Source organism: Engystomops pustulosus, chromosome 1 (genome assembly GCF_040894005.1).
Source record: "Engystomops pustulosus chromosome 1, aEngPut4.maternal, whole genome shotgun sequence".
NCBI classification, from domain to species: domain Eukaryota; kingdom Metazoa; phylum Chordata; class Amphibia; order Anura; family Leptodactylidae; genus Engystomops; species Engystomops pustulosus.
This window is the reverse complement of record NC_092411.1, coordinates 98,194,151-98,204,481: the sequence shown is the minus strand read 5'-3', so window position 1 is coordinate 98,204,481 and position 10,331 is coordinate 98,194,151. Positions and strand designations below refer to the sequence as shown.

Genomic DNA, 10,331 nt, shown 5'->3' with positions numbered 1-10,331 from the left:
ATGTGGAAAGACAAATGAACACGATTCCAAAAAGGAAACAAAATTCAGATTTGCATAAGACAATGAACTATTTTGAATCTACTTTTGTTACCACTTCACCATGCAAGTATTGTCATATGTCACAATGAGATCTTTCCTAATACATGGTTTGTCAAAAGAACGGTACTCACCCCACTGAGTACACCTACAACAATAGCTGTCAGATTTAAGCTGACAGAAAGGATGTATTGTACTACATAATTAGTGTGATATGATAAACGCTTAAGCTCAAGTTCCCAAGTAAAAAATACATGAAATCTAAGTTTTCCAAGTCTTTTTGGGAGCACTTGAAGTATACACTTGAATATATTTTACACACATGCAGTGTATTATTCCACTTTCAGGTCTTGATGTTTGCCTTGTGGGAAAACAACTAAAATATTCTATGGTTGCTATTGACAGTAATCTGATCCCAGTTCCTTAACATGGGACCACTGGGGGAGAATTATGACTATTGGCAATTTTGGGGATGTTATATGAAGGCACAATTTATATTCAAAGCAATCTGGTTGGCACCATAAATTTTTTTATAGCACCATAGGGAACAATTGCAGCACCTTCACATCCGGATGGGCCTTCCTGATCAACCAAACCAGTTCCTTTGGTCATATGACCCCTTGGTGTATGGACAAGTCTCACGTTCTGAGCCGTCTCCATATAGACTGTGTGTTTTCTGCATATTTCAACAAAAACCCAGTGTTGTAAACCCTACACAAGCTGCTGTCAAAACTTCCGGCGGGATGTAACAGCTGGTGCACATGGATCGACTATGACTGTTGTTCCCTGTGACATCATTGGGCAGTGATGATCCGTCGCCATGACAGCCTTGGTAACAGATCATGTGCATAATACTCATATTCTGCTATACTAGCTATACTATAGTTTGGCAGTATATAGTCGGATCGATCAAACAATCTAGTATTAAAGTACCCAGCAGGGTCTGAAAAATAGTAAAAGAGTAGTAAAATAGTAAAAACTCAAATACTCAAGTCTATAACTAATGAATAAATAAATGAATACTGTACTCACCTTTCGCATGCCCCCCCCCCCCGCAGGTCCTCTTTTTACTTTGGGTCCTCCTGCTCCACTTCGGGTCCCTGCCCGAAGCCGCTGGCACACAAACAATGACATCAGCAATCGGCCGACGTCATTCTGTATGCTGGCCACATATGGGACCCGAAGACAAAGCCAGAACACCAGAGGCAAGAAGAGGACCTGTGGGAGGCTTCGGAAAGGTACAGTGTTAATTTTTCTTAAAGCCTTGGCATATTCCGGGCAGGTTATATACTGCATGGGCTGGCAGGCTATATACTAGGGGGGCATGGGCTGGCAGGCTATATACTGGGAGATATGGACTGGCTATATACTGGGAGGCAGAGGCTGGATGTATAATGGGGGGCATGGGCTGGCTAGCTATATACTGGGGGGCACGGGGCTTGCCAGGTATATACTGGCTGGAGGCTGTGACCAATGTATTTCCCACCCTAGGCTTAGTTTTTTGTGTTAAAATTAGGTATCTCAGCTTATACTCGGGTTGACTTATACTCTAGTATATACTGGTCCCTGCGCGATGCTGGCGGCGCACAAACAATGACGTTGGCAAGCTGTATAGTGCAGGGGCTGCCAGGCTATATATGGGGTTCAGGGGCTGATAGGCTATTTTCTGGGGGGGTTGGCTTGCTATATACTGCAGGAGCTGGCAGGCTATATACTGGGGGGCAGGGGCTGGCAAGCTATATACTGCATGGCAGGGGCTGACAGGCTATTTACTGGGGGCAGGGGCTTACTATATACTAAAGGAGTAGGGGCTAGCAAGCTATATACTGTGGGAGAGGAGCTGGCTATATACTGTTGACTTATACTCTAGTATACATGATAAGTTAGAAAAATGTAAAAAAAATTAAAAACCCTTAAAACACAAAGTACCTCTTTTTCCTACACCTGATAAAATAAATAAAGAATAAAAACGATAAATGTGTTAGGTTTTGTCACTTCCTAAATCCTAATCTATTAATACATAAAAAGGGTTTTCCTGGCAGGGGACACTGTAACTGAAGATAATGGCCAAATGTATGAAACGCCATTTTTTTTGTTTTTTAAATTTTAATAAAAAGTGATCAGAAGGTTGTGCAGTCCCACAAATGGTATCAATGTAAACGTCATTACATCCTGCAAAAAAAAAAAACACAGTACAAAGCCCTTATATGCTCAAGTATGAAATAATTATTAGTGTTAGAATATGGATAAAATAAGAAAAATGTTTTGGACAAAAGGTTTTCATTTTTAAGGCATATTAAAACCCATATAAATGTGGCATCCCTGTAATTGCACCAACCCAAAGAATAAAAGGGAAGTGTCATTTGTAGCACACAGTACAGGCTGTAAAAACAGAGCCCACAACAAAATGGCACAAAAGTGTTTTATCATCAAGTTCACTGATTCTTGTGGGATTTGCTTCTGGGGCTTTCACACATGGGGCAGGCGTATTACACATGGTTCTGGCGCATGATAGCCCCGGCCTCCTGATGTATCCGATGGTGTCCTGTGCAGCGCTTATCTATATGCCAGGCCCGGCCCAGCATAGAAGTGCAACCCGGTGGCTTTTCTTCGGCTGCAGCGGCTGTACAGGCGGGGGGAAATTAACACCCAGCGCTGGCCCATTCCCTCAAGCAGCACCCCACCGCTTTCCTGGCCACGCTCCTTCGCCTGTTTACGCTTCACTGGCGTGAAGGTGGCGGATTGTGGATAATAATCACAAGTGCTAGCAATATGCTAACATGTGGCGCTGAGGCCCTGATAAATATCCCCCATTCTCTCTATTCTTTGGGTGAGTAAAAATTTTTATACAAAAAACATATAACTGGCAATAACTTTTTTTATACTCGTAAAGGCTAATGAAAGGTATACTTTTTTCAGTGATGAGCTGATTTTTTTCATTTTTTTTTTTTATTTTGGGAACTGTACAACGCTGTAATCACTTTTTGTTAAAATTTTTATGAAAAAGTGGCGATTTGAACATTTGGGCGCTTTTTTTCATTACAAGGTTCAAATATATTCAAATATTTTTATATCTTGATAGACCAGGCATTGTAGGACATGGCTTTACCCAACATTAGTATGATTTTTTTTTGGTTTAAATATTTTTATTTGTGAGGCCCTATGCTTAAGATAGTGGTATGCATGCAACTGCTGCATCTATCACATACAGGCAGAAATGGCTTCTAGCATTTTATATATGATAATCTGCTCCATGGGATCTAGAACTTCATGATCTTGTCTTGAGCTTTTCCAGAACATCACATTGTGTAAAATAAGGTGCTTGTAGGAACAACTACAGGCAGTCCCCGGGTTACATACAAGATAGGGTCTGTAGGTTTGCTCTGAAGTTTAACTTGTATGTAAGTCGGAATTGTATATTTTATAATTGTGGATCCAGATAAAACATTTTTTTGCCCCAGTGACAATTGGAGTTTCAAAATTTTTGCTGTAATTGGACCAAGGATTATCAATAAAACTTCATTACAGACACCTTACAGCTGATTATTGCAGTCTGGGACTATAGTAAAGCATCCAGAGAGCTTCACCTGAGGTCAAAGTGGGCAGAGGGGTCCGTCTTTAACTAGGGGTCGTCTGTAAGTCGGGTGTCCTCAAGTAGGGGACCGTCTGTATATCCTCCACTGTGCTCCTGAATAATATATTCCCCTCAGACTACAACTGATAGATATCAGATGTTCACAACACTAAATACGGCTTGCAGTGTATCAAAAATACATGGTGACCCATCAATACATTATAATATATACTATGTCCTCTAAGTAATTAACTAATTAAATTATATAGCACAGGCCCAAATTTAATTTTGCTTCCTAATATGTTTGAGATTATCAAAGTCAAATATTTCTAGTTATCAGTGGTGTAAGGAGAGAGAAAGATGATTTACGCAAACTGCTTGAATAAGGGAGAAAGACGTAAAGAAAGCTTAGGAGAGAACATATTTTTAACAATACACTACAGCTAGTTCATCTCACATGGAATGTAGGGAACCTATTATTATAAATTCTTGGTGTACACATCAGGTCAATATCCTATCATACTGTAGATGGTAAAGTGAAACATGTATAATTCTAGTCTAACAAACGAGAAATGAATTTGTGAATTGATTTTGTTTTACTTATTGTGAGTAATAGTAACCAAGTTTTAGTTATAAACTTTACCTTGAAGGATAAGTGGATAAGTTTTCTTAAAGCTGTTATCCTGATTAAGCCTACTGAGATTCAACCAACTGGGTAATCTGAATGCAGACTTTTTTTTAGCTAGAAACTCTGAAGGAAGGATAGAAAGAGACTTTAAATAAGCTGGTACTTCCTACATACTATTATTAGAGACAAACTTCAGGTATATTAGTTGGTCCTGGTCACATATGACTTTAAGAAAATCTACAGGACTCTGGTAAGAAATAACTTGTCCATTATTTACTTACAAAGTTCAATACAGCATCCATCTACACTAATCATGCATTTAATCTTACATTGTACATTATTTTTTCTTATCTGTTTAATACAACTGTCAATATTCAACTTTTGTGTTTTTTTTCATTCACTTATATATTTAAGCTGGTAAGTAGATCTAATAATTGTAATTCCTTTGTCTGTTTTCAATGGAATGGTTTTGTGTTAACATAATTTCTCCAGCTATTTTCTTGTCTATTTTAAGTCCTTTCTTTATAAAAATGAAAACTAATAAAATCCTTCTATGATAAAATCTCTGCACTTCTTCTTTATCTATCTAGACATGTATGTCATACAAATATTCTTCGCATACGAATTTCACAGATGGCATTATCCGTCTATATATAGTCTAGCAGTCTGCTGTGAGTACATGAACATATCTTACAGGGAACTTGTTACCATGATAATGCAATGTAATGTGTCCTCTGCATATCATAGGGCATAAGCAGCTGAGCGGGTTGTCATTTATTTAGGTATTTATTGGATTTTTCTATACTTAGAAATAGTCATCTAGTCATGGGGGCAATCCTCCCAGTTATACATGTTTACACTACGCTCCGAGCGCAGGCCCGAGGATGCGCGATCTCGGGAACGAGGCCGGAGTTACTGCGCATGCGCAGAACTCCGGCTTCTCGGATGAGGGCGCGCAGCTGCCAGGAGCTGCGCGCCGAAGATCACAGGGTAGGCGGGGAAAGCGGCTACTGGGGCGTGGAGTAGCCGCGCCGTGTAGCCTCATGTCCGGCTACTCCACGCCCCAGTAGCCGCTTAATTAAATTTACATATTAGGGCAATAAAGTTTATGCTACGCTAGCGGGGACGTGAGGATTAGCTCTAAAAAGGGCTATCCTCACGTCCCATACATCCACCTACCACCCGATCTACCTTTATAGGTAGATTCGTGGTGGTAGGTTCCCTTTAAGTTTAGATTGCAGAGCCCCATTCACCATAAACTAAAGGGAAAAATGTATAAATCAAGAGGGGGTAGAGGATATTTTGCATATTAGTGTATGTATCATTCCCTCTGCATTCCGGTTCAGAAGGCTAAAGCTGGCATTACATTAGAGAAGTGTTAATCGAAAGCTGAGTGTTACACAGTCATACATATCTTAGTCATTATTCTCCAATTGAGACTGGTAAAACATTTTCAAAAATACCAAGTGAAGAACTACCTTCTAAGAACATTTATTCAATAAAAGAGATTTGTAGACTTTTGTAGACTAAAAAAAGCATAAAGGAGTTATTCCCATTTCATCAAATTATTGTAATTGTTTATATGATAATAAGTTATACAATTTTCCAATATCCTTCCTGTATCAATTCATCATGGGTTTCTAGATCTTTGCTTGCTGTCATTCTGTGGAAAGCTTTTATGTTTACTACTAGTGGACAGAAATCTGACCTTGGTCACACAGGTGCACAGCTCATTATAACACACATCTCTGAATACTCTCTGTGATATAATGATCTGTGTGACCATGATCAGATTTCTGTCCACTAGTAGTAAACATAGAAGCTTTCCATAGAATGACAGCAAGCAGAGATGTAGAAAAAGGAACTGGTACAGAAAGTATATTGGAAAATTGTATAACTTTTTATGATAAAAAGAATGAAAATAATTTGCTGTAATACGAATACCCCTTTAAAGATTATAATACTAATTCCTTTATTTATATAGCACACAGATTATGCAGCGCTGCACAGAGCATGCCAAATCGGTCCTTGTCCCCAATGGGGCTCACAATCTAATCACCCTACCAGTATGTTTTGGAGTGTGGGAGGAAACCGGAGAACCCATAGGAAACTCACGCAAACACGGAGAGAACATACAAACTCTTTATTTTATCAAGTTATTTTATATTATATAAGCCGCAGATGCTTTTTGGCAGTGTTAACAGTACACTGTGTTGCCAAAACAAGGTGGGGATCATAAAGGGATAGAAAGTAACAAGTCCATGAGGTATTTCTTCTCCTGGTTTTGGTTTTTAAACCTGCATAAAAAACCTGAATGTGGAAACTTAACTAACAGTTTAAACTAAAAACTAAATATTGAAAGAAAAATTGTGTTAAATGTATTTGGTCAAACATTTTTTTCTTTAACTCAACTTTTAATAATATGCTAATTAGCAAGAAGGGCTCCTGCGCTACCAAAGCCCCGCCCTGTTGTAGGTACACAGGCTGTTACACTGTGCATAGCACTTCCCCGCCAATATCGAGGATTATAGCAGATAAAGGGAGAAGGGGGAGATTGAGATGTGTTTTTGAACTGTATAACAGCATGTGAGGCCACAAGACAGAAGCGATCTGGTAATTTATGGTGCCTGGATCTATAAGTAAGTGCTTCTGGTTTATTATGCTTCATTCTGATGGTGGATTTCCTTTAAAATGTGTGTAATTTAATGTTTTTAATAGGGAGATATTGATTATTTGCCCCTTTGGATGATAAAGGGTATTGAATTGGGTTATTGACAGTTATTATCCTAAGGACAGGCTATAACTATTAGAACAGTGGTGTCCTAAAGCAATTCTCCAGTTTGGGACTGTAAGTCGTGTCTCTCTCAGGTAAACAAAACATTCTGTTGATATGTTTTAGCAGAGAAAGGTAAAAGTGGAAATCTTACAAGCCAATAGATATAAATTCCAAGCTTCCATGAATGGCTGCGTGATTACCATATATTAATCTGCACCAGATAAATCAAAGTGTCTAATGCTAAAATATAAATTTGTTTAGTCTATCATCAAGCCTCCTATTTGTTGGCTAAGTCTAATCCAAGTATTATCTTTTTGGAAGGCCATTCCCCCTTAATCAAACATATCCTTAAACACTTGATAAATTTGGAGCAAGGTATTTAAGACTTAAAATTATGACAGATTTCCTTTTCTGCTATCAGTTTTCCTTTAGTTTCTCAGTATTCTAACTGAGCCGTAGTATTTCTTATGACACCTTGTAAATTTGTGGACAGATCAACTCTAGATTTATTTGTGGGTTGATGTCTGCATTAATAGACTTTATCACCAAATTCAACCAAAATACTGAACTACGTATCAAACAGAAACTGAACAGACACATCGGAGCACATTTGCTAAGGGTCATGCGCCACAGTTTTGTCGGGGTAGTGTGGGGAAGCGACACATTCCTGATTTCTGATCTTACTGAGTCGCCGCACGCAGCATTGTAGATGGACAATGCACTTTTAGTGAACTCTAGTGACTTTGTAAGTAAATGTGCCCCATTAAAGTCAGTGGGGCAGATTTATCAATCAGTCTGAAATTCAGAATATTTCCAGTTGCCCATGGCAACCAATCACAGCTCAGCTTTCATTTTACCAGTGCTCATGAATATTTTAAAGGGGAGCTGTGATTATAAATAGAAATATATCAGACTACTTGATAAATCTGCCCCAGTGTTTTATCATTTAGGAAAGTCAAACACTAGCATTAAATATATGGGATCATTACTTATTCATTTCAATATCACAATTAGATGCAAAATAGAAAGGACACAAAGAGATATATTTGCCATTCTTTTGGTCTTTACACTGTTAATATAATACACTTTACAGTAAGAGAATTAACTTGATTGTCGATTCTTCCAGGAAAAGCTCAGGGCTATGGAAGGGAGCAGAAATGTGACACAAATTGTCAGTACTTTTATTATTATCGGATTTCCCTCCTCTCGTTCCCTTCAGATACTTTTCTTCTTCCTTTTTCTCATTATGTACATCTTGACCACAGTTGAAAATCTACTCGTCATCACCATCATTTGGAAAAGTCGAAATCTTCACAAGCCCATGTATTTTTTTCTTGGAAACTTGTCATTCTTGGAGGCATGGTATGTAACGGTCACAGTCCCCAAATTGTTATGTATATTTATTTCAGACAATAAGCAGATTACCTTCACAGCCTGCATGACCCAACTTTTTTTTTTCCTCTTCTTGGGCTGTACAGAATGTGTGCTATTAACAGTTATGGCATTTGATCGATATGTAGCTATCTGCAACCCTTTACACTATGTCACTAAAATGAATTGGCACTTTTGCTTTGTCCTGGCTGTGTGTACTTGGATCACTGGCTTTGTGATTGCTATAATTAAGATTTACTTCATTTCTCAGCTTACTTTTTGTCACTCAAACTTGATCAATCACTTTTATTGTGATGTATCTCCAATACTTAATCTTGCCTGCACAGACATGAAGCAAACTGAGGTTGTGGATTTTGTCCTTGCTCTGATCATCCTCTTAGTGCCACTCTTGCTTACTTGTCTTTCTTACTTATGCATTTTAATAACAATTTTTCGAATCCCACATTCCAGTGGACGTAAGAAAGCTTTTTCCACCTGTGGGTCCCATCTAGTTGTTGTTATCATCCTGTATTCAACCACCCTTTTTATGTACGCTAGACCAAGCAGGGCTCAGTCAATTAATTCCAACAAACTAGTGTCGGTTGTTTACACAGTGGTGACACCATTCCTCAATCCGATCATCTATTGTCTAAGAAACAAGGAAGTGAAGGCGGCTGTCTACAAACTTCTCTCTACAAACTGAATCAAATGTTTTTTTCTAAAAATAGCCACCTGGAGGCTTACTTAAATTTTTCAGAACCAACAGTTTTTGAGCAATCTTTGCTGTACCTTGAAGGTCATGGGACCCAACCACAAGCGGCCTTTATTGAATAGCACTAGAGATGAGCGAGCACTAAAATGCTCGAGTGCTCGTTATTCGAGACGAACTTTTCCTGATGCTCGAGTGCTCGTCTCGAATAACGAGCCCCATTGAAGTCAATGGGAGACTCGAGCATTTTTCAAAGGGACCATGGTTCGGGAATAAAATGTGTTAATTAATTGAAAAAGAATGTCTTCTGATAAGTTAGCAGATGTATGCAAACATCTGCAATATATTCTTCACTGTTCCGCACGTATATTATCTCCCGACAAGTTAGCAGATGTGAAGAACAGTGAAGAATAGAATAAAAACAGTGAACACAGTGAACACAGGATCATTTAAGTGAAAAACACAGTGAAGAATAGATTGCAGATGTTCGGCACATCTGCTTACTTGTCGGGAGATACGCTGTCCCGGGATCCGCTGCTCTTCTTCCACTGAAGTCTCCCCGATGTCTCCGTGCCGCTGCCCGATGTCTCCGTGCCGCTGCCCGATGTCTTCGTGCCCCGATGTCACCGTGCCCCGATGTCACCGTGCCCCGATGTCACCGTGCCCCGATGTCTCCGTGCCCCGATGTCTCCGTGCCCCGATGTCTCCGTGCCCCTATGTCTCCGTGCCCCTATGTCTCCGTGCCCCGATGTCTCCGTGCCCCGATGTCTCCGTGCCCCTATGTCTCCGTGCCCCTATGTCTCCGTGCCCCTATGTCTCCGTGCCCCTATGTCTCCGTGCCCCGATGTCTCCGTGCCCCGATGTCTCCGTGCCCCGATGTCACCGTGCCCCGATGTCTCCGTGCCCCGATGTCACCGTGCCCCGATGTCTCCGTGCCCCGATGTCACCGTGCCCCGATGTCTCCGTGCCCCGATGTCTCCGTGCCCCAATGTCTCCGTGCCCCGATGTTCCGTGCCCCGATGTCTCCGTGCCCCGATGTCTCCGTGCCCCGATGTCACCGTGCCCCGATGTCTCCGTGCCCCTATGTCTCCGTGCCCCTATGTCTCCGTGCCGCTGCCCGATGTCTCCGTGCCACTGCCCGATGTCTCCGTGCCGCTCCCCGGTGTCTCTGTGCTGCTCCCCGGTGTCTCTGTCCTGCTCACCGTGTTCTTCAATGTGTTCTTCACACATATATATT

The 10,331-nt window shown here is 40.5% G+C and overlaps 1 protein-coding gene across 1 annotated transcript; it reads left to right on the top strand.

Moving 5' to 3' along the window:
- The first annotated feature begins 8,155 nt into the window (after nucleotides 1–8,155).
- LOC140116952 (olfactory receptor 6B1-like) lies at nucleotides 8,156–9,088 on the top strand. Its single transcript, XM_072133416.1, has one exon. The coding sequence runs from the start codon at nucleotides 8,156–8,158 to the stop codon at nucleotides 9,086–9,088; it is 933 nt and encodes a 310-aa protein (XP_071989517.1).
- Nucleotides 9,089–10,331: the final 1,243 nt, after the last annotated feature.